Source organism: Caloenas nicobarica, chromosome 1, assembly GCF_036013445.1.
Source record: "Caloenas nicobarica isolate bCalNic1 chromosome 1, bCalNic1.hap1, whole genome shotgun sequence".
Classification (NCBI taxonomy): domain Eukaryota; kingdom Metazoa; phylum Chordata; class Aves; order Columbiformes; family Columbidae; genus Caloenas; species Caloenas nicobarica.
The window spans coordinates 23,974,651-23,999,000 of NC_088245.1; the positions used below are offsets into that span (position 1 = coordinate 23,974,651).

General features: G+C 38.8%; 1 protein-coding gene across 5 annotated transcripts in view; it reads left to right on the top strand.

Moving 5' to 3' along the window:
* The first annotated feature begins 11,966 nt into the window (after positions 1-11,966).
* Positions 11,967-24,350, top strand: part of POT1 (protection of telomeres 1) — a 67,471-nt gene continuing 55,087 nt past the window's right edge. For 2 of the 5 annotated variants that reach the window (XM_065636734.1, XM_065636759.1), the window contains exons 1-3: positions 11,967-12,047; positions 12,918-13,081; positions 21,427-21,560. In XM_065636734.1, coding sequence (XP_065492806.1) covers positions 21,438-21,560 — 123 coding nt within the window. In that variant the 5' untranslated portion in view covers positions 11,967-12,047; positions 12,918-13,081; positions 21,427-21,437. Of the gene's footprint in view, positions 12,085-12,106; positions 12,143-12,400; positions 12,456-12,917; positions 13,082-21,426; positions 21,561-24,350 lie in introns of those variants that run through there. The other 3 variants (XM_065636751.1, XM_065636743.1, XM_065636767.1) reach the window with 3 other exon arrangements.

Here is a 24,350-nt window from a genome sequence, read left to right on the forward strand (position 1 = left end):
TCTTATATCATAGAGACCTAAGGTGACAGTAGGACACCACCACTTAGAGCAGCAGTGCAATTTTTTTTTTCACCTAGAACAGCGAACAGATGATTATTTTTTCTGTTCTCTCAGGCCATTTTTTATTTTTCCAGACTGTTTTCCTGTTCTTACAGTTAGAACAAGCCAATTGTAGTTACTGATCCTTACTTTCTGAGGATATTTCCCCTTTTTGTGGAAAATCGTGAACAACTTTTAGCAGTATTTAAAAATAATATAATTATAACTGCATTGATTTAAAGGAAAAGCGTTACATCAGACTCATATCCCCACCTGATGAGCTCTGATGTTTCACAAGACCTATCAATTGCTTACATCCTTTGGTTTTTGTAAAAGCCTTATAAAATGTTAAAGTCTACTGTAGGGATACTTCTCCTTAGTTATCAATAAACCTAAGAACTAATTGTTAGTCTCCCATTTTTTAGAGTTCTTAATCATTCTAGTTTATGCCCTAAAGGAGATGGTATAGATTTACAGTAAGTTATAGATGTCTAGACCAATAGTAAAATGTTAAATTTATCTTTTATCTTTTTTATAGCCTTCTTTTTTATTCTCCTGTTCCTTTTCTATCTTGTTTTCCATTTCATTTCTTCATATCACCTTTCTCTGGTTTTCTATGTAGGTATACCTATGACAGTTAAATAATTCATATAAGGATTGTTCATGATATTCCATAAATAGTCATTAATTTCTGGAATGTCATTCTATATAGGGAGTCCACATCAATTCTGATATGGTTACATGTAACACCTGTTGATATCTGTGAAACCTACGCTCTGTCATATGTTATCATTTGAGGCAGTGCTGATAAAATTTTCATTTTACCAGTACCACCTGATAAACACTTCCAGAACAATCTGATTCCTGCCATGTATATAAGAAAAGAAGACTTTTAATATTCTGAACAGTGTGGACACTTTTAAGATCCAGCTGCACAGGGTGCTGGGCCATCTTGTCTATGCTGTGCTTTGCCAAGAACTGCAGGACCAGATGATCCTTGTGGTTCCTTCCAACCTGTTATTCTATGATTCTATGATACTTTGTTTTGCAAGCACATCATATGGAAAATCACTCTGTATTTTGGTGATTATTAAGTTTAGAGTGAGATTATGCTAGTAAACATACTACCAATCAATGCCATATTATTATCTAGCTTATGAACTTCATGATTGTCATCTCTGCATTTTCTGACTTGTGAGATGTGCCAAAAGGCAGCACCACTATCCTAAGAAAACTCTGTAGAAAGCCCCCTCTATAGAGGTCAGAGGCGCTGGCCCACAGAACACAGAAACTGTCATCTCCTTGTTTTCTTCTTCTGATCCCAAGAGTTTCATAAAATGACTATAAAGAAGGATAGGTGAGAAAAAAGCAGTTAACAGGTAGTGATGGCATCTTCAGAATTTAAGAGATGTACAAAGTAATTATCTTTAATCGCTACTGCTGTCTGTATTTTTGCCTCTTTTTTTAATTATCGTTGTGATTTTTACTATCATTTGGCCAAATACATTAGCCGTGGGATATTTGAATCCTCTGGAGTGGTTATTGGATGTTTCTCCAGTGAAGGTAATAACCTACACTGTTCATTATTATCCTTTTTTTTTTTTAATCTTGTCTACCACAGCTCATGCCTTCTGGCTTTCTTTCCCTCCTGACTTTTTCTTCCATGTGGAGACTGGCTTCTGTCAGATCAACAGAAAAATGGACAGATGACTCACTAAGAATTGGACTGTGACCTGGGCAACACTTACTTTGCTGCTGTGCTAAAACTACCTCTCAGGCTGACCTTATTACCTCACTGGTCTTCTCTTGCCTTCTAGTGGTTGAAAGCACTGTCAGTGGCTGTTGTTCTCTTCAGGACAATTTGGTGTTAGTTCCTGATACAGCTGCTCCTTGCTACAGTAATAAACCTAATGAAAAAGAATAAAATGTGCTCACCTTGAGAAAAATTTAGAGCTGGATGTCAATACAAATGATATATTATCTTTGTCAAAGCACAACAGTGTCCGTTGAATATCACATATGTCATACTAATAGCTGTAAAATACACGGTTTATATATTATTTATTTAAATTAAAAACCACGAGGCAGGCTGAGAAGACAGGAATGAAGAAAGCTGATGAGAGCATGCAGAACTTCAAATTTCTGATGATTCTATTCAGTTCTTAAGGAGCGATGATGGGATATGGATTTTCTGTCTGAAAAGGCAACGCGGATAAAAGTTTCAGTGTTGGTGTGGCAAGGTTTTGGTAGTGGAGAGTTGTAGGGGGGGACTGTGTGAAACATGGTCAGGGCCTGGCCTGTCCTATGCTGGACAAAGCCAGTTCCAGATAGCTCTGGACCCATTGCAAGCCAAAGCTGAGCTTTGAGTGGGTGTTTTCTCTCTAAAAACATATTTAGGAAAGGATAGAATATGCCAGAGAAAGGAGGGGGGAACATGGAGAGAACGAGGGAACAGAGAGAGGAGGAGGGAATCAGAGGGAAACAGCACGAGAAGAGTGAGGTCAGAGGGGCAGGAGGTGCACCATGGCAGAGTGGATATTCCTGACAGGACAGAACCCATGGAATACCTGTGGAGGAAAAGAGGAAAAGGGCAAAGAAGAAGCAACAAACAGAAACCACTATGCCTTGACTGCAAACACCAGCAACTCTCCACCATTGCCGTTCCTTGTTCCACTGAAGGCACCGAGCGTAACCCGCAGAGATGCCAACGGGGCAGGAGAGGTGTCTGATGAAGTGAGCCTGGTAAAAACGAGTGTGTTTTTGCTAAATGTTGTAATGCTTTTTCTTGTTCTGTTTTTTGTTTCTTAATACCCAAAAAAGCAACTGAATATTTATATTAATTTGCAATAAATTAATGTCCCCAAGTCAAGTCTGTTCTGCCTACCACAGTAATTGGTAAGTGTCTTTATCTCGACCCACAAGCTGTCTTGCTCCTATTCTATTTTCTCCCCATTATGCTTAGGGTGGAGAAAGTGAGTGAGCAGCTGGGTGGGGGCTTGGCTGCTAGCCAGGGCCAACCCACCATAGGCTTTCTGGTAATTATCTCTTCAGTAATGTTGCTGACCTCTTCAGTAGTCTGTACTCTTAAAAATAAATTAACCTGGTGTAGAAGAATCCACTTGTCTAAACCACAGAGAAGCTAAAACTCCTGCAATCCTCACTGCTCTAAGTACCTGAGATAGCTTCACATCTGAGAAGACATATTCAGACATATAGTGTTTAATCAACTGTAGTGTTGTCCTGCAAACTGAATCACAAAATCATTTACATGAAACTACCAAAGAAATACTGCTATTCACTGAGACTGAGATAAACATGACATACATGACTATTCCTAATACGTCTTCTTGGAGAAATGTCCTGCTTTCTTGGAAAATGTCTTCTTGGAAATCCTCTCTACGGGTATGAATTATATCAACATTAATAATCATATGCAAATAAATTGATCTTCTCCTCTAAGAAAAGACTATTTGTATTAGCTAGGTTGCAAGCCCAAAACTTGGTGTGCTATTATGCTCCTTCAGGCTTGACTGCTTTGTTAAAGATGCAGAAATCAGTATGAGGAGCCCTTGTCCACATTCAGTGTAAATGCAGCATCCAACTGCAATTTTTCAAAATAATTAGATGCTTGGTTGAGCATCTAGTTTTAGCCAATTCAGTTGAATGCATGTGTAATTATGATATATAGGAAAACACTGTTTACAATGTTTACTCATTTTTGCCAGTAATCAAATTATCAATTAAAATTTAGAATTTATTTTTGAAACCACTTAGCACTTCTTAGATTTTTATGAGTTATTTAAAAGATGACAATCAAACCAATAACATTAAAACACACAAACCAGGAAACTGAATGACACTGTCAACATACAAAAAAGAACAAAGAACTAATGCAGCATGAAAATGTGGCAATGAACAATCATGCAAGATTGTGTAGCACAGACTAAATGACAGCTTTTAAGCATGTATTAACTACATCCAATCAAATGCAATGAACATATACTAAGCCACAAAAAAGCAACATATCGTAAATATTTATTTCACAGTCTGCATATGAGCAGACTTCCATCTTTGGCTAGCAATTGCTTTGGGTTCATGTAAACAGCTTAGAATACTGCTGTCTGATAAAAATACAGCTTTAAGAAGTGCATAAAGTTAAAGTAAGTAAAAGTTTCAAACCAAATCTTGTAGAACCACAGAAAAATAGAGTTGAAATGACCTTTAGAAGGTATCTTATCCATCCATCTACTCTGAGACAGATCAGCTATTTAAACTTTTATACTTTATTAACCTGGTCCAAAAATATCGATTCAGCAACACAGATTTCAGGAAAATTATTCCATGCCTCTACTTTTTTTTTTTTTCTCAGAAAGTCTGTCCTGTTGTGTAATATGAATAATTGATTTCGGAATTTAAGCTTATTAATTCATTTATGTACCATGGACACACAGAAGCAATTATTTCTTCTTTGTTTCTATTTTTTATACACCACATGACTCCACATGAGAAAAACATACTCTTTACTTCAGGCTAAATAACCCCAGGTCTTTCCAGCTGTTTTTGGAGATCATGTTTCCTAAGTCTTTCATCATTCTTGCTGATGTCCTCCAGAACCTCTCCAACTGACCTATGGTTTTTAAGATTTTTTTAAGTTAACTGAACACATTACTTCAGTTTATCAGAGCTCTTGAGCAGAAAGGTCATTTTATGTAAATGTATCTTGCATGTTATTTATGTAATTTGTTCTTTTTCAGAACAGAATGACATGGCCGACTCACAATCAGCTTGTGATTCATGCCTTTTTTCCTAAGAACTGCCAGTTAGCCCATTGTTTACCCTCATATATTTATGCAGTTGACTATTTTTGCTTAAGTGCAGTATCTTTTGCTTCTCCCTGTTGACTGCATCTTATTTTTTAAAACAATTTTTTTTTCAATTTGACAAAATGCTTTTGTAGTGCAACAAAGAATCAACATCCTCAGTATATTATACTATTTAAGAGTCTTCAGATACCATGCTTCCTAGGCATGCTGTATTTTAGAGACCATGGCAACAACTCCATTGCCAAGGCTGTAAGAGCACATAATTCTGAAGGTCCTGAATATCTGTTCTGACACTTTTATGGAAATTAAGCTCATGCAGTACCTCTCAAGAGCTCAGTAGTCTGTTAAATAAGGTCTTATCACAACTGAAGAATCCTTATTTCTGCAAAATTCCACGTGGCTGTAAGTCCCATTGAAGTCCACAAGCACATAAGACGTCAAGTCCCACATAGGTGCACTCAAAAGAAAAAATGGTCACTAATGGATGAAATCACAAGCACTTTTGAGTTAAGCAAACTCTAGAAGTAATGATGAGTGCACCATCATCACTAAACTGTTACATTAGATGCTGTCACACGGGTCAGAAGTTTTCCTTTTCCTTCCCCCTTATTCAGTTGCTGAGGCATACTTTTTCATTTCAGTCATGGTCAAGAAACAAATGGTGTATTTTGGCTCGGTTTGAACATTTTGGCTGTTTTCATATGAAGAAGATGTCTATGTTTACCATGTTCTGGAAAAAGCTGTTTCTGTTTCCCTGTAACACAGAAGCTTCAAAAACCAATCATCTAGCCTAAGAAAATAAACAGATGAAAACATTTTAAAGACAAACATCTTCAAAGTTATAAAAGTTTTAAAATAAGGTTGTCTGTCATTCATGGTAGAACAACTTCTTTTCAGTTTTTCACAGAACACTGAAGCTAAAGAGGTTAAGAGCACTGGATGCCTGATGCCTTAGCTTCAGGGTACCCAAAACCACTTAAGACCCTTTGAGTGGAAACCTGAATTAAGGACATCTTTGAAAACATTCAGGATATCTCAGGACAGGAGGTAAACATGACTAGTGATAAAATTCTGTTTAAGCCTCAGCTCTTTTCCCTCCTTTATTTACTTAGTTTTGATTTTCATTTAATTTTATTTTTTACTTTTATCTTACTGAAAGTCAAAAGAAATATATAACTAAAAAAATACACTGATGCAAAGCCAAAGTGAGAATTAAACATAAAAAGGTAAGGAAAAAAAACCAATACACACACAAACCAAACAAACCAAACAGGGATATATATATATATAAAAAGAATAATCCCACTACAGCCCATGAAGATAGAATTACCAGAAATAAACCCTAAGAGCTAAAGATTTTTCAAGAAAAATAACAACTGCTTTTTTAGGTATTTAGTATATACTAAAACGTGTGGGTTTTCTTAAATTCCAATTCATTTCATGTATTGAAGTTTTCTCCAGGCTGGAGAATGCAACTATGTCTAGAAAACTGCCACCATTACCACACTAGTGAAAGCTCAGGAACTGAATAGGAATAGGCTTCCCAGTAACATCTCTTCACAAGTCTCCTGTTGCTTCCTGATATATTTTGTTGGTTTCAAAGTAAGTATCAATTAAGTGCAGTTCTAATTGTCTCATTGTATTTTGACTGTAAAGCTAGTGGGGTGGAGACTGATTTTTTTTGTCTGCCATTGCATTGTTAAACACAAAAGGATTCCAGTTCATGATGGCATCTACACATTTCCACAGGGAGGACAATGAGGCCTGTGATAATAAACACAGTTAGACTTTCATTCCTGAAACTGAAGAAATTGAATTTTCCAAGTAAACTGGTTCATAAAGAATTCTATTTAAAACAAAATGTGGAAAAAAAAAACAAACTCAGACTTTAGTATATATCATAGAAAAGCAATTGCTCCAGTTAATGAAAATAACAGAGCAAGAAACACTTTACTATTTTACAAGTAATACTTAAATAGCTCTTACAGAAATAGTTCTATTTATCTGTGCTCACACAACTGTATCCTTTAATAAGCTCTTTTAACGACTTCCTTGAAAATATATGCCTAGGTTCCTGTCCACTGTTGTCTACAACTGAAGCACACTTCCCAAAATTCACATGTAGTGAATGGACATACAAACAAATGCTCCAACAGTTGGTACAAGCACTTAAAAGATTAAATATCTCAGTGATACAATTTTATTTTTAATTACCTTGTACCTATGAATGTTGTACTTTTCTTGCAGAAATGTCTTAAGATATCTCTGGTTTCATTCCTCTATTTGCAACAAAAGATCCAGTGCTTCTGAAGTGCTGGGGTTTCTTTTCATTATCTTACTCCCAGGATATGTATCACTAATACATCAAACTCCTTGGGAAATTATATAAATTGTATTTATTTTTGCAGTAATCTTCTTAGCCAGTATAAACTTATAAGCATCACTGAAGGAAGCACAAACTACTATATCTAGTCAGACATATGAGGTTTTAGAACAAAGAACAATATTTCAACATTCTTAGAGGTAGGGAATATTTCATTTAAAATATAGGACAAATGCTACGCAAAGACATAACAAATATCCATTATTGTTCATTTCTATAGAAAGCTTTTGGGTAGTTGCCTCATTAGAAAACAAAATCCTATTGCTAAGCAAATTAGCTAAGAACACAATCCTAGAGTAAGCATACTTAATGAGTGTATTAAATTTAGAAAATAAAAATGTGTCATTTTAAGAAAAGAAGCAGACTTAATACTGGCAAATAAAAATGTAACCTGCAGTATCTGTAATGATTTGATGAATAAGAAATCCTTGAAACCAGTGGAAAGACTAACATTGACTTCAAACAGCTTTGGGTCAGGTTCCAAAATTTACGCTGACTGTAATAACTCTTTATGTTCTGTCAACATCCATCTTATTAATGCTCAAAAACACAGTAAGTTTTCAAGTAGCCATTAGGCACAAGAACTATTCCTTTGTGAGAGTCTCCATGTATAATTTACTGTCTTATTTTATAAGAAAACTTGGAGATTTTCAGGCATATTTCTGAGTTGCTGAATCACTAAATTGGCAAGAGCAGAGCTGCCTCCAGAATCACAACAGTGGAGACCTTTTTCACACCCTTGCCTACATTCGGTCTCTTGCTTTTCTCTGGATCCTCTCCCATTTCTTTTCCTTATCTCCTAAATATAGGAGAAAATTGTCTCCTGCCCAGAATGATCCTGTCTTCACTCACCACTCCATCAGTGAGCTCTTCAAAGCTGGCTTCCTCTGATCAGGGAGCCAGTCATGAATCTGTTCTGTGAATGAGCTACTGAAATGCCAGCAATAGTCTGTGGAAGTGTTCTGCTACATCTGTAACCTATACCTACAGTACCTATACAATTTGTTCTAATAAAGGGTTTATCCTCCCCGCAAATCTTGCTTCTAAATGTACCCACTAAAAACCCATTCAATGTATGTTGTATTTACTTATGTATTCACATAAGCTGTGTATATATGTGAGCTTCAATTACATAGAACACTAATATAGTACAAATGATGAAGAATTACTTATTTTAATACTTCATATATACTTATTTCAAAAGACAGTGATAACAAAAATTCATGGATCTGCCAGTCCTTCACAGAAAAAAAATCATTTAAGCACAGCACTCTGTAGTAAGAAACATGCTATAATCATGTTTTCTTATTGATTCATTGCACATGAGCTATATTTATAAAGATGCAAGTAGTCAATATGCATTCTTGGAAACCATCTAGAAATTATTAAACATTTATACTGTCATCATGCCAGTAATTTTAATAAATCTGGAATTTTATCTTCTATTAGCTTCTATTTACAAGCAACACATCATTTCAGATGTACTGCAAAGGTTCTCTGTCCCATAACTGACTGAATTTGTCCTGTATCTGTAAAAGTCTACCAAAAAATCAAGTGCTGTCACAAAAGCAAAGTTGAAGGAACAGAAAGGGGCTGCCTTCTAGCTGTGGAGGTATTTGGAAATAGTTTTACAATAGCTCTCAAATGAAATGAAAGCTGACCCTTTTTGAGAGCTGCACTGTTTAGAATCTGAGCATATCTATCCTTCAAATTTCACATTGTAGCAGCAGCCCATGAAATATCTCATGCTGAACTTGGAAAACATTATACCAGGACAGCTGCTAATGGAGATGGACCATATTCCTACAGACCAATTCTCTTGCTGTTGTTTACTAAGATATCAGAGGAAAGTGAGGTCCAACATCTAGACTTTCAATGTTGCTTATGGACTTGACTGTGATTGGTATGTGTGTTTTTCAAAATATATTTGAAAATCTTGCCCAGTATTTTCAAATAGCCCAAAAAACTTGGAAAAAAAAGAAAAAAAAAAGAGCTTGAGGCTAGTTTCCCAAACCCCTTTTAGTGTCCTGCCTCACGAACAGGCAGTCTTCAGGAGCTTCTGTGAGCAGGTGTTGATTTAATGCATAAGGCTTGTATTTCTGAAAGCTTGATGCAATGTCTTATGTTACAGATAATTTCAGCACACAGGGGGGAACTTCTGGTCTTGCTGAAGTGAATGGAAAGTTTTCACTATTTTCAGTGAGGTGAAAATTTCAGTTGTATTTGGGGCTTTCAAGAAATCCTAAACCATTTAGGCGCACAGGCATCAGTTACCTGTGGACTCTCGTTGCAACTTCCCCATTTCAGAACACATGTTCAAGAAATAAGGCTACCATGTTGCTGGGTTTGTGGTTTTGTGTGTTTTTTGTTTGTTTGTTGTTTTTTTCCTCTGCAGAGGACATACAGTACATAGTTAATGAAACATTAAAAATCACTTTCTGATGTAATGTAATTCAATATATTGTTCATCTAACTTCTCATATTGACTGTAATATTCTGCTGGCAGAAACTGGATAATTTCTTGAAGAAAAATGAATAACTGAAGATGAAGATGACTATCATTTAAAAAACAGTATTAGAAATTAAAGAAAACCAGATTTCAGTCTAAATTTATGACAGACCCAACAACTTTTCTGTTGACACATAAATCTGGGATCTATCCTTTTTATCAAAATTCTGCTTATATACAGCTTCTCCTTCATTTTTTTCCTTTGATTGTACACAGAACAGCACATACAAAACTCAAAGTCCCTTAGGTTTGAGGTGACTATAAAAGAATTCTATAGTAAATTTAGAAAAGGTAGCTGGGAACAAAAGCAGCAGAAGACGAGAGAAGTGCAATGAGAAGATCAAGTAACCATTTAAATTACTCAGGAGTGCAGCTTGCTGTTTCCAAATGATTTTAATTTAATTCATCTATAATGAATAAGCTTTCCATGATTTCACTTCACCATAATTGAAATTGCTAAGCAGATCTTGTATGGACATGAAAAAAGACACAGAACAGAAAAGAGAAGCACATCAGCGGGTTAAAGCAGAATTCTCCCACTTTTCACTCTTTCGAATTTTCCAGAGTTTTTTTGACTCAATGATAAGGGACTCTAAAAATGTTTCATTCCTGCCTGTGTCTTTCACTGCTTTATCAACTATTTTTGCTGATAAATTTTTAATTGTGATAAAAACTGTTGTTTTCCAAATGTGGATTTAAAAATACGAGGTCATAAGAGAGGACAGACAATATTCCACCAGAAATGCTCACTTGACAGAACTTAATAGTCTGAAAATAAGGTTGATTTCTCCAGAACTTTTGATGGAAAAAAGGAATGTGGGGAAGTGACACTGATCTTCTCAGCCTATCTGCTCTGTTGTAGTTGGCTCTTCAGATGGCCAAATTAGTCTTCCAGGTAATCAGATGTGCTTAAATTCCCAGTTCCATCTCAGCTCTGTCAGTTATCTTTATCAAGCCTGTATGACAAGGTCTTAGTAATATTTATGCTTATAACCAAGCATGCTACATTAATGCCCAATAGAAGGTATAGGTTTAAAATGTATTGAAAACGGTCATGATCAAAGAAAAGAAACCCGTTCCAGAAAAGGCTGTCGACAATGAAAACGAGTACAAAACATGTCACTGAACCCTTCCCACAGGCTTCCTGAACACGGATGGATTTAAGTTCCAACTTTTGAATCGAATTTGTCTTCAAATTGTAGCTAGAACACTTAGAGACTTAACTAAAACAGTTACAGAACAGGGGGACAGTTGTGAGGGAAAAGATTTAAAGGTTAAAAAAAAAAAAAAAAAAAAAAGCAGAACATGATTTCCAGTGGGACTTTTTTCAAGTCACTAAGTGATGAGAAACAAGAAAAGGAAAGCTGTCCCAGATATCCAGGACTGCACAGATAAGAGAGAGCGGGCGCACAGGCTGCCAGAAGACAGATCTCTGAGGTACAGGAGAAAGCAAGCTCAAGTCTCTAAAGGAAAAAGCCTTGCTGTTGCAATGTTGAGCCATGTATGCTGTAGCTTTGTATTGTTAAGCAATGCAAATGAGACCTTGGCATGTGTCAACTTGCAGCAGCCAAACATCGGCAAGCCCGAGGGACCCTGTGTCTCTGACAATGACGAATTCAGCTTTTCAAAGCTCGGCCTGATGCCTCCTGCCATTTAAACACCACCAGCAGCAAGCAGCGGGGTTTTTTACCCGTCATTTAACCCTCTGCAGCTGCGTCTGAACCGGGTCGCGGCATCCACGTTTTACCGGCCACCAACCTTTGGGCCGGTCCCTGTGTGCACTGCACAGCCCCTTCCTTGAGGGCTGGGAGGCGGCGCTGCCTCGGGCCTCCCCTGACCCGGCGGCAGCCCGAGCAGCGCTGAGGAAAGGCCGGGAACAGGCCGCCCTCGGGGCCGGCACAGCCCCCGCCAGTGGGGCCGCGCCACCATGGCCGCTGGTGGCCTCGCCGTGTCACGGGTCCAGACCGCGGGGACACTTTATATCCCCCACTGTTCCCTCTGCTGCCACCAGCCGGCCCCGCCTCTCCCCGCCCCTGCCCGGCCCCTGCCGGCCCCTGCCCGCGCAACCGGTGCGCGCACCGGGCACCACCCGCAGCCCCGCAGCGCCTGCTCGCACCGCCCTCTGGCGGGGCCACGGGCCCGGAGGGCGGGCGGTGCGGCTGATGCGGCTGGTGCGCATGCGCAGCCCGCCCGGGCATGCTCGGTGGGCGGCAGGCGCGCGGAGCGGGCGGAAGTGGGGCTGGCGGTTTCCGGTTTCCTCAGCGGGCGCTTCCCGCCCCGCGCTCGGACACAGGTACCGGGGCCTGCGGGCTGCCTGCACCCGCCCGACGGTGCGTGGTGCCGGAGAGAGGCGTGGCGGGATGCGCTGCCCCCTCCGTAGCGCTGCAGGTAGCGGGCGGGCGGCTCGGCTGTGAAAGAGGGGTCTCTCGGAGCCCGCCCCGACTTGGCCTCGGGGCCGCCGGCGCCCCGGGTGGGCAGAGCCCCTGCCCTCGCTTGTGGGGCCCTGGCGCTTTGCCAGGCCTGGCTTTCCTCTGCCAGACCTGCAGTTACCCTGCGCCGGCCTTCCCTCCCTGAGCCAACCTGCCTGAGTCCCTGCTCTGACAAACACAGCGCTTTGCAGATTAGTTCTGTTCTTCTTTTTTATAGGCACTAAGTGTACTGAAGATTAGATTTTGTTGTTAGTACGCCTGTGCTCATACATGTAAGCTTTTGGTTTTAAAGATCCCAGCTTCTTGCAATTGCTGAATTGACTCTGAAGTGATTACAGTTCACATCCTGAAAGGATCTGCTTTCTAGCCCTGTCTTCCTGAGCTCTCTTTGTTGTGCAATAGGTTTCTGCAGCTGAGGTACTACTGTTGAGATAAATGACAGTGTAAGAATTCATTTTCCTCCGGTAGCATTTTATTGTGGCCTCTTTTGCACAATATCAGATTAGTACATTTTAATCTGAAATTAATAAAGGAGTTGGGTTTTTGTTGTTAAGAATTCCAGTTGTATTATTGTGAAAGTAAGTACCAGCTATGTTATTAAGAGTAAGAATGGTCTAGGACTTATTTCCAGAGTATAAAGTGCCTGAAGATCTGTAGCAGCAGCAAGCTAAAGCCTTGCAACTAAGGGAATAAGACATGTCACACGGCTAACTTGTTTTTTCCTTCTGTTTTAGTTAGCTGACATGGTGTTTTCTTCCGAGAATTCTCAAGGAAATTGCAAGTTACAAGATTAGACTGTTACAAAAATTCCAGACAACAGACGTTGTTCTTCATGAATGGTCCTGATTTCATTAAAACTGATGTATGATGAAAGATTTCTCTTGTGACTGATTGCAGGGTGAGTTAATAGTAGTTCTGTACAATATGCTTTGTTCCATGGTGTTCATGTTCATTTTTACGAGAAAATTTCACGGAAACTGTATAACAAGCGTATGACTATGTCTATGTATGTCTGCACATTTAAAGTGACACATTACCTGTTTAATAATTGGTTTGGCTTTTGCACAATTAGCCCAATTGTGCTGACTAGTGTTTGTGTTTACAAGGGCTTCAGAAATCTTCCATTTTGACTGACCACATCAATAAGATGGTGATACTCTTGACTGTTCCTTCATTCTTTATGAAACTTTGTTTGGGTTTCCTCCAGAGGCTCACACAATCGTGTATTTTATTCTCTGATCTGGAGAGTGAGTTTACATGTCTCTTTGTAAGTAGCATCTGCTTTGATAGATAAGGAATCTCCTCATACCTCTGTTTCAGCTTCCTTTTGCCAAAATGACATTAATCCTCTTTAAGTAATTTTCGTGAATCACTAAAGTATTTCTTGATTGTAGAGAAGGGAGTAATCTTTCCAAATTACTTCTTGCATCTTGTGGTGGTTTGTTGCTGGTGGGCTTTTTTTGTTTGGTTGGTTTTTCCTTCCTTTCTGCTCCAGAGCTGATCTCTCATTAGTTCTTGAAGAAAAGAGGCTGCAGAGGAATAGTCCATTTGTTGTAGTCACAGCTAGAGTCAGGAGCCAGTATGTATCTTTGGCTTAAGCAAAGGCTTAAATGTTGGGTGGATCCGAGTAATCCAGGCAAAGAAGTGTAATTACTTGCTACCCTGTACACTGAATTGATGTACTATGGTGATAAACCATAACAGAAGAACGGATGCAACTTTGGCTACTCCTCCATGAAGTTAATTCTGGAGTCAAGATGGAGAATATTAATATGCTAAAATGTTCTCTGGGACTTTGGACTATTATAAGGCATGTTGGTACCTTTAGTTTAACATTTAAAGTGTATGAGAACCCTTTTGTATACAAAGCTTGCTACCTACTGCTTTTTCTACTTAAATCTGTTAGAAACTGTGTACTGCCTTACTATGTTAATTGCCATACAAATTTGGCTGTTTCGTGTTCCTTAGAGAAGCATGGAGGAAAGGGAGGAACAGTGATGAATTGTCTTAATAAGAACAAATTTGCCTTTCCTATGTGGCTTATTTTTCTTTTGTTCCTGTCTTTCAGTTGTGTTGTGCTGGTGTTCATGTCAGTAGTTCTGTATTGTTTGTGGCTGTGTGGTGTTAACTTCATTTGCAACTGCAGCTTGTGGTTTCTTAATGATTTTCAGTGTGCACTGAAGGGTGGTATAACTAATCTGAGAGTTTAAATTCTGGCGGTTTTGAAAACATAATTTAAGATTAAAAATATAATGAGAGTTTAAAAAGCCTAGAGAAAAAATATGTAAGGCTTTCATAAAAATACTTAAATAGTCAGGTTTTTCCTACCACCCTATTTTGGAGTGCAAAGCTCAAAAATTATAGTCTTTAAATCGCTTGTAGGGACACTGTCTGATTCTATCTCTCCATAAGCATTTAGATGTATACTTTGTCTTAAGCACTGAAGTTACCAGGCTCTCAGAGCTTGTACCTGGGGTGTGCTACACCTAAAAGGAAATGCTAATTATTTTGCTTTCTGTGTGAACTGAAGACCGTGAGCCTGAAAGTTGCTCTTGTTTCTTGTGCATACACCCCAGACCATACCTAGCTGCCTCCTTCAGGTCTGTGGATGTTTAAACTGTCAAGCTGCAAGGGAGAAGGATGAGATGAAGTCCTTCAGATATGTTATAGGAATTTTTCTCTTGCTTCTGGACTTAGAGGCATTCTGTGACTGCAGTATTTTTATGGAATAATGTCCTTGTTCCAGAAGAAAAAAATGTAAAATGACTGCTTATTTAATGACTGCTTATTTCTGTTGAAGGTTAACCCTTGCTCTAGGCCATTTCTACTAGGCAATTGTTTTCTGGTGTACTGTGGCTTAAGATGGCTTTTATGCTTTTGGAATACACATTAATATTCTGTACGCAATTAAGGCAGAACTAGTGGGTTGTAGTAGATTGTTTCATTGTCAGAAGCTTAAGATGTAAAAAATCAAGGATAGGGCAGAGCAGCACATGACATTTCAGCCCATAGCCATCCTCAGTGTTATATTTCACTTGCTTAAGCAAGTGATATATGTCTCTTTCTCTTCCAGGGTGTTACTTTTGGCTTCTCATACAGTGTATGTCCTTTATTATAATTCTTTGCTTGTCAAAATTGTTTTGGTCACTCCCTTTCCATATTTTTGTCACTTTCAGCTATTGGAAAGCAAATGGCAGTTTGTAGTTCACTGCTTTCTTCTTTCTACTGTGTGTGTGTGTTGTGCATCCTTTCTATTGCAGGAGTGTCCCGTGATGTTGTCTACCTTTCTTGCAGCCTCTTTGTTTTTGGTTTGGTTTGGTTTGGTTTTTTTAACCACCCATCCTTATGAATTGCTCTGTTTACCCCACTTACAGACTTCTTGAGCAGCAGACTCAAGTTGGAATGATTCTTGTTATTGTTATGCAGTCAGCCCTTTGAGAATAACAGAGGTACTTGACAGACTTATTTTCACTTAGTTGCTATTCAGGAGAGCCGTGAGCACCAGGAACTAAAGACATCCTCATGTAGATGTGTGAAGCTAGTGCTGTAGCAGTTTGGTTTTGAAAATTTATTTTCATAGCTCTTAGAGCTGGATACGTTTTTAGTTGCAGAGAGCAAGAGTCTGGGATCTTCAGTGGTTAGCAGTTAAAATGCAGGACCTTAGTTTTTTATATGCAGAAGTTTAAGATCTGAAAAAAAAATGTTTTCTGTTTGAAAGCTATTTACATAAATGTCCTAAATCGTAGGAGTATACAGTAAGTAAACAGAATCATAGAATGGCTTGGGTCGGGAGAGACCTTAAAGATCATCTAGATCTGACTCCCCTGCCATGGGCAGGGACACCTCCTGCTAGACCAGGCTGCTCAAAGCCCCATTCAGCCTGGCCTTGAACACTTCCAGGGATGGGGCATCCACAGCTTCTCTGGGCAGCCTGTTCCAGTGCCTCACCACCCTCATGGGGAAGAATTTCTTCCTTATATGTAACCTAAATCTGCCCTCTTTCAGTTTACAGCCATTACCCTTTGTTCTGTCACTGCATGCCTGTGTAAAAAGTCCCTCTCCAGCTTTCTTGTAGGTCGCCTTTAGGTACTGGGAGGCTGCTGTGAGGTCTCCCTGGAGCCTTCTCTTCTGCAGGCTGAACAAACCCAGCTGTCGCAGCCTGTCTTCACAGGAGCGGTGCTCCAGCCCTCTGATCATTTTTGTGTCCCTCCTCTGGACTTGCTTCAACAGGTCCATGTCCTTCCTATGTTGAGGGCCCCAGAGCTGGATGCAGCCGAGGATATGATTGCCTTTCTGAGCTGCAAGCACACATTGCCAGTTCAAGTTGAGCTTCTCGTTAACCAACACCCCCAAGTCCTTCTCCTCAGGACTGGTCTCAATCCCTTTTTCATCCAGCATGTATTTGTGCTGGGGATTGCCCTGGCCCATGTGCAGGACTTCGCGCTTAATAAATGATATGGGCAGGTCCCACTGTATCAGCTTACGTATGGCTCCTTTTTAGAAGTTTTCCTTTGTAACCTTGAAGGCACGTGTAGAATATTTGTCCCATTGAAATAAATGGCTAGGACTCTTTAAATGAAAGCAAGGGAGCTGCAGAATTTGAGGGTAGTCATTCAGAGAGAGATAGAATTATAGAGTCATTTTGGTCGGAAAAAACCTTTAAGATTGTTGAGTCCAACCGCTACCCTAACACTGCCAAGACCACCTCTGAGCCATGTCCCTAAGAACTTCATTTACACGTCTTAAATATCTCCAGGAATAGTGACTCAAGCACTTCCCTGGGCTGTGTGTTCCAATGCCTGACAACCCTTTCCGTGAAGAAATTTTTTGTAATATCCAATCTAGGATGAGTTATTAAACCTCAGTACCATTCTTTGTTTTGCTTTAACATTGATATTTGAATTGTAACAAAATGCATGTTGTTGTTAGATATCTTTGCAGGGGAAGTGGGAGTGGAACCAGGAAAGTCTATTTAATTGCTCAAGTACCATAACAGAAATAAATGTACCAAAAAAAAAAAAAAGTGTTAATCCATTATGTTGTACATCTCCCTAGGTCATTATAGCATTGCTGGATGGAGATCAATATTGCCAATTAACTTTGAAGTTAAGTGTTTCTGGGTGAAATAGATCAGCTTCTCAGCCTACTGGAATACAGAGCGAAGTAGATACTTTCAACTGAGAGCTTTGTAAGACTTCTGGTTGCTCTTTTTACCAGAGGCTTGAAATGCTAGTAAGCTAATGACAATGCTATCCTGGTTCATGTTTGAAAACATGCAGATAAAGGTATAATTTTTAGCACCAGTTAGTGGTATTTTATAGAATTTGTAACTCCTAATAGTTCACTAGTTAAAGCAGTGTAGAAATTGAAACTTGTCTGTTGTTGTACCTCCCAGCTCTGTGCTGTGGCAGGTTGATCTTGGCTGGCCCCCAGGTGCCCACTAAGCTCCTCATTCCCCCTCCTTAATGGAACAGGGAGGGAAAATACAATGAAAATCTCATGAGTTGAGATAAGAGCAGGGAGATCACTCATCAGTTACCATCATGGGTAAAAGAGACTCAGACTTGGGGAAATTAATTTAATTTATGGCTGTTCAAAACAGAGTAGGATAATGAGAAATAAGAACAAATCTAAAAGCACTTTCCCCCCACCCCTCCGATCTTCCGAGCTCCTCTTCACTCCCGACTTCTCTACCTTCTCCCCCAAGCAGCACAGAAGGATGGAGAGTGGAGGTTCTGGTCATTTCATTACACTTCATCTCTGCCACTTCTTCCTTCTCATCCCCTGCTCCAGTATGGGGCCTCACTCACAAGAGATGGTCCTTCGTAAACTTCTCTGACATGGGTTCCTCCCACAGGCTGCAGTTCTTCATGAACTGCTCCAGCGTGGGTGCCTTCCACAGAGTGTCACTGTATCCTATTGGATATGTTTTAGAGATATATGTTGGATCTGTCTGGATTGTAGTTAACTGTCTTTATAGCAGCATGCATGGTGTTGTCTTTTAGATTTGCAACTAAACCATTGTTGATAACACACAATACTTCAGCTGTGGGTGAACAGTGCTTGCACAGCACCAAATTGAGTGGTTGCCATGGCATCACTTGTTTTTTGTTTTCTGGGAGGGTGTGGGGTTTTTTTCCTTCTCTTTCTTTCACTTAAACTGTCTTTATCTTGACCCATGAGTTTTTTCACTTTTAATATTCCTATTCTCTGCCGTGTCCCACTGTGGGGAGATGCGTGCCTCTGTGGGTGCCTATGGGCTGGGCAATCCACCACAATAGCACAGACAGTCAGAAGGTAGAATTCGTGTCCAGCGCTTCCTACAGCTCACTAGTGAGGTTACGGCAGGACTGAAAAACGTGTCATGCATGTTGACCTTTGATTAATGTGTTGTGGCCCCTCCCTCTCTGCCCCCTTCTCCCACCCCTCCAAAAAAAAAAGCACCAGCGCTGAAACCAAAATGGGTCAACAACACCATTACTGGTGAGGTTTGTTGGTATGTCTTTCTAGCTCTTTGGCCATTGGGTATTATGAAGGAAAAGGGTATCAAGATTCCAATTAGAGATTTGTGAACCCTTGTAAGAATTTAGTATCTAGTGTTTCATGTTAAGTAACTGACATTTGATAATACTTCAGTTTTACCCCAGCAAAAGAGGGAGATTTTGTTGCCATTTTATTATGAGCTGAAGCTCCCCACCTTGCTGTCCATTCCAGGTAGTTGATCATTGTTCTTGTCTTCTGGGTTCCTTTCAGAAGAGTAAAATTCACTATGAGGCAAAAGACTCAAAATCTTAAGTAATTAGGCTTAAATTTGTTGCTTGCTTGTTTGGGGTGTAAGCTAACGTTCTACTTTGTGGTTGGGACAGGTTAACACTGTACACAAATAATAACTGAGGTGAAGACTGATAATTTGTGACTGTAACTAATCCTTGTCCATTACCTGTCCCTATATAAATTATTTCTGCTTGTATCCCAGGTAATAAACTTTTTGAATAGTCTCTTCCTAGTAGTCAAGTTCTTAAATTTATTTATCAGTATTTTATAAGCTATGTCTATTGTTCAAAATGTGTGGCGTTTTGAGTAATGGTGCCTCCTGGAGCTTCTGTGTCTTCTGAAGGTTTTAAGGCCCCCTTATTTCATGCGCACTGGGGAGGAACTTACAGAGAAACAAGTTGCTTGTTGACTTACGTTGTAAAGTAGGAGAATATATATTGTAAGCAGGGAAGATACATGGCAGTGCAGCCTTGTTGCACTCCTCTTACCGAGTCTCCTGAGTGCTGGGGCTGCTTAGTATTTTGGAGTAGATGAGGACTGGTTTTCAAAGTCTAAGCTACAATTTAAAATAAGATGCTCAAGTTAAGCACAAATGTTTTTTAGGTTTGAGATACGGTATTTACCAGACTTGCTAGAATGTGTTTTGCTTTTAGATGCATACTTTATTGCCTAGATACAATAGCTTAAGAAACCAGAGGTTCTCTTGCTATTACTGCTTTTTCAACTCTTAGATGTTAGGAAAAAAAGCTGATTTTGCTAGTGAAAGGTTAACTCTTGTAAGAACTGCAGGTTTAAAATTAGTGTATATTATGGCAAACATTTCACTTGCTTCTCTATATGACAAAGTAAGAGCTGCAGTATGGGACAAGCAACAAGAGAGAAGTATACAAATTGGAAGCTAAGAGAAAAATACCCTCATTTTGCCTATAGTCATTTTGGCTGAGATGCACTTGAACAAAAGTGTTTTATTTTATAGAATTCTCATTAGTGAATGTGAATGCTTGATGTTATCTGTTAGTCAAGAATAACAGAGATGGGGAGTTTCCTGGAAAATGGGGAAGGAGAAAAGGAGGAGTCATTCAGAACTAGAGAAATAGTCATGAGCAATAAGTGAAGTCTGATATTTTTGGATACTGGAGTGACAATAAGATGGGATTTTGATTTATCTGAATAAACTGGTATTTTTTTTTTTTTAAAGAATGTCTGTGTATTGCTGAGTGTCTGCACTTATATGCATTGATTTATGTTTGTAACTTATGATCCAGTGGTCTTTCCATTTGGCAATGGCTTCCCATTTCCATTTAATTGTAAGTGAATATTTTATAAGAATTCAGTCTGTCTAGCACTGGAAAGCACTTCTGAAGTGAAGTGAAAGCATACTTTAAGTTTTATTTAGTAGAATACCAAGTTTTTGTGTCCATCCTAAAGTATAGGAAATATATATATATATATATATTTGTACTTCACTGTCATATAAGGATTACTAAAACTCTGAGATTAGAACTGTGTCTATAGTACTGCCAGCTGATGTTTTAGAAAATAGAAAGCATTTTTTGCGTAGTTTATTAAAACATACTGAAAACAGAAGATTGATAATGCTGTGAATTTTCTGTAGATACCCACTTCAAATAAAAATTGTACAGAAAAAAAATGGATACCCTGAGAAGAATGACATTACCATGTAATGAGAAAATACAACAATAACTACTTATGCCTAGATCACTTTCTTATATTTCTCATGTGTGTAACTTCACTATAATAGACTACTCTTCCTCTCCCCATTCTCATTGTTATAACAATGATATCACCAAGAATTTATTTCATTGACTTTAGCACAGTGAGAACAAACAATAGGCAATGCAGACATACATTACTTAGGTTTTTTTCCAGTGCATTTAGTTTTTAGCATTTGTAGATGACCATCTCATTTTCTTTATTATTTTTTCTTCATACATAGATCAATTTTTTTTTTAATCTGTACATAAGCATTTTTTGTTCATTTTCAGTTAAAATGGCAGTCATTTTACTTTGATGCATTCAAAACGTCTTATAGGGGAACAGATGAATATAGAGACTATTATCCATGACCTGTGCTGGGGAAGGAGTCATTCAAAGTCTCTGTTTTTTTGATGTGCATTTCTGTACATAAAATATTCACATTGTGTGTATTACCCTTTGCATTCATATATAAAGTAATATATTTTGCCATTTGCTGTGTTTTGGAATGTTTGCAAAAGTATTTTTAATGGCTGTCTATTGCCAAAGGACTGTTATTTTCTGTCTTCCTGCTATTCATGGTACTAAGAGATGAGGCAAATCCCTCTGAAAATTTTTAGTCTTCCATAATTACATGTTCTTATTATTAAATAGATACGTTAATATTTCCCTTCTGAGTAAATTGCAAATTCTAGTAACTTTTAATTTGAACAAGATGAGTTGCTTCAGGAGTCTGTTTATCTTTTTTTTTAGATAAAGCAGCCATGCCTGTTCAATTGCTGAAGATCATTAAAGGAAAATCTGAGACTCTACTGCCAAGCCATTTGCAGAAGGAGGACTTGAAAAATTTGCAAGAAGGCTTTGATCATACCAATAAATACATTCAGGTAACTTACTAATAAAAGAATTTTGGCTTACTTTGAAATACCTCCTGATATATTTATATGGGACCTCCATATTCCGGCTTAGGTGGTGACTTGATGCAGCTGTGGGTCTCTGTGTGCATCGGTTGTGTATCTTTAAGCGAGGCAAAATTATGACCCTGTTGAGCTTTGTGACATTGTTGCTATTGACTGCATTGATTGACAATTCTGCCCCTTTCTCTTACATTGTCAGACTTAAATTTTATAAGAGGCTTTATTTTCTTAATTTTTAAACTCTAGGCCTATTTAAAAACATGTTAATATGCAGAAGGCTATGCTGAAAATGGAGGGATTGGGGAAGGTTAAGTGGTGTTTTTAAAAAATGGTAATAAACATTGCCATCCTGATAAAGATCAGATTTCAGAGTAATGACTTCTGAATGAGTTTTCTTTTTTTTTTTTTTTGTATGAAGCAATGCAGTATTCAGTTTTATGAAAAGAGGACTCTGTAGCAACTACCAGCATCAGGATACAATTAGGTTTTTTTGTCATTATCAAGTGTGCATTTATATTTTACAGTAGTCCCAAATATATTTCAGACTGGAAGTCCGAATGCTAGTGTACTAGTGAAATGCAGAAATGTTTTCTTTCATCCCTAGAACAAGTATACTCTGTAAAATGCAGTGTCAGTTCTTGAGGGTTTTCTTCTTTAACTGGTTTAACTTTTTTTTTGCGTGTGTGAGCAGTTCTGAAAATCCTTTTAATCATCCTGATGCTTAAGTGGTAGGAAATCAACATCATCCTAGGCTTGCCTTCACCCTATTACCAAAAATAATGGGGAGGGGGAAAAAATGCAACTAATTCTGTAGAAAACCTTAGGTGGCTTTATTCCTTAAAAAATGGCACAAATATTTCAAAAATACGAGCTGAACTGGCCTAATAATTTTCTGTATCCCAAAAGCATGTTTGTTTCCCCAGCTGTATATTCCCAGTACCAGCTCTAATGCTTATCTGACCCTGTGATGAGTCCATTCATGAGAAATAAACTGGCAGAATACTATGCATATTGAGGGACAGGTGGTAGTTTTCTGCTGCTCTCGCTCTCTGGATTGGTTCATAATGGTATCACAGAGATACCAGGAGTAGCTCAATTAGGTAAACCAAAGGAACAAAACTGCCCTTTTTGGAAGCAGTCCACAGTAAAGTGAAATAGGAGGTGATTTGATTGAGAATGATCCAGCCTCCTTTAGGTCTTGTAAAGGAATAAATGGAAACATCAATAACCAGTGCTGCTGGTAAGCAGGATTTTTATTCCTCAGGGTGTAGTTTTCTGTCCCCACTCACCTGCAGGGCATATAGGCTTTCCTGCTTCTAGAAGCCATGTCTGCAGGCCCCCCTGACACTGAAGGACAGCAATTCTTGTTCACAAAGGAAGCGTTGAAGCAGTCAGAGACTGATTATCAATTAGAAAATGTTTTTTGCCAAAATAAATGTTTCCATTAGGAAAGCAGAACAATTATTACCAGGCTATCATTTAAAGCATACATGCTGGTTGCTGAAAATGCATAGAATCCCTTTCTCAGACTTCTGCCTTATGTTAAGAAAACTTAATGCTGCTACTGACAGGGATCAGTAAGTGACTAAAACAGCTTGTCATCAAAACAGTGCAACTGAAGAGCTGATGAAGCTGGTGCTAATGCACCATTAAATATGTGGGAAAATGCAGTTCTGCAGGCTGAGCTCAAAGTGAACCTTAGAATGCACTGATGTTAGGTTATCTTAGCAGTGGCACAGCACACTGTGGCTCTAGACCTGCCAAAATAGGGACCAGGTCCTGCTTTGAAGAGAGAGGAAGGGACAAGGATGATTTTTATGAAGTGTGTTCTGGAAAGAAGCAAAAAAAAAACCACAAAACCATCCAGGGTGCTTCTGTCTGGCTTGTGTGCCTCAGTCTTTTCATTCTTCTGAAACTTTTTTGCTTTCTGGCATCCTTTTGAATAATACAAATTTTAATTTAAATTTGTGGGAACATAGCAGAAGGAATATCCATAAATCTGCAGTTGTGATGTCCCCTAACTGAACCTGGTGCCTCCTCCCATTAATTCATCATCCTCTGGATTTTACTGTGGCAAAGCTGAACCAAAAATGAAAATCAGCTGCCAAATCAGCTGCTGGACCAGACTGAGGAACAAGGCTGCAGCAAGGAAGGAGACAGATTCACTAGAGGAATTGCACGTAGTTTGATAGTGAGTCTAGTGGCATATGGAACGGGAAAGACTTTTTGTCTATGGGCTCTATAAACAGTGCAGGATTTGTGGGGGAAGAGTGAATGTGAGCAGGTTTTGCTAAGGCAGGTTTTGTTGAAGTTTGGACCCCAGTAGTTTCAGGCATGTTGAGAAAGCAGTGCCAGTATTTCTGCTGAGGAAGAGAACTACACTGTATGTGTTTGAGATACAAAGGGAAGTAGTGGGGGCAGATTATTACAGCAAAGAATGTGGTCCCAGAATTTGAAAATGCATTGGAAAATACCAGGGTGTAAAAGGAAAAATAAAAAGTAAAACTGGTCAGAAAGCAGTCTATATCTCATCACTGTATTCTGCTTTTAAACACCGTGCTGGTACAGATTGAGATTTCTTTAGTAAGAAAAAAAATTATGTAAATCCAGAGTGTGAATATTTTCTGAGAAACTGCTGTATTTTGATCACTCTACCTTTTTAACTGCCTTTTAGGTTTTGTGCTAAAACTCTAGCCATTACTGTTACTAGTAAAAGGTGATTCTGTAGCTACTATTTAATTGTTTAGACTAAGCATATCA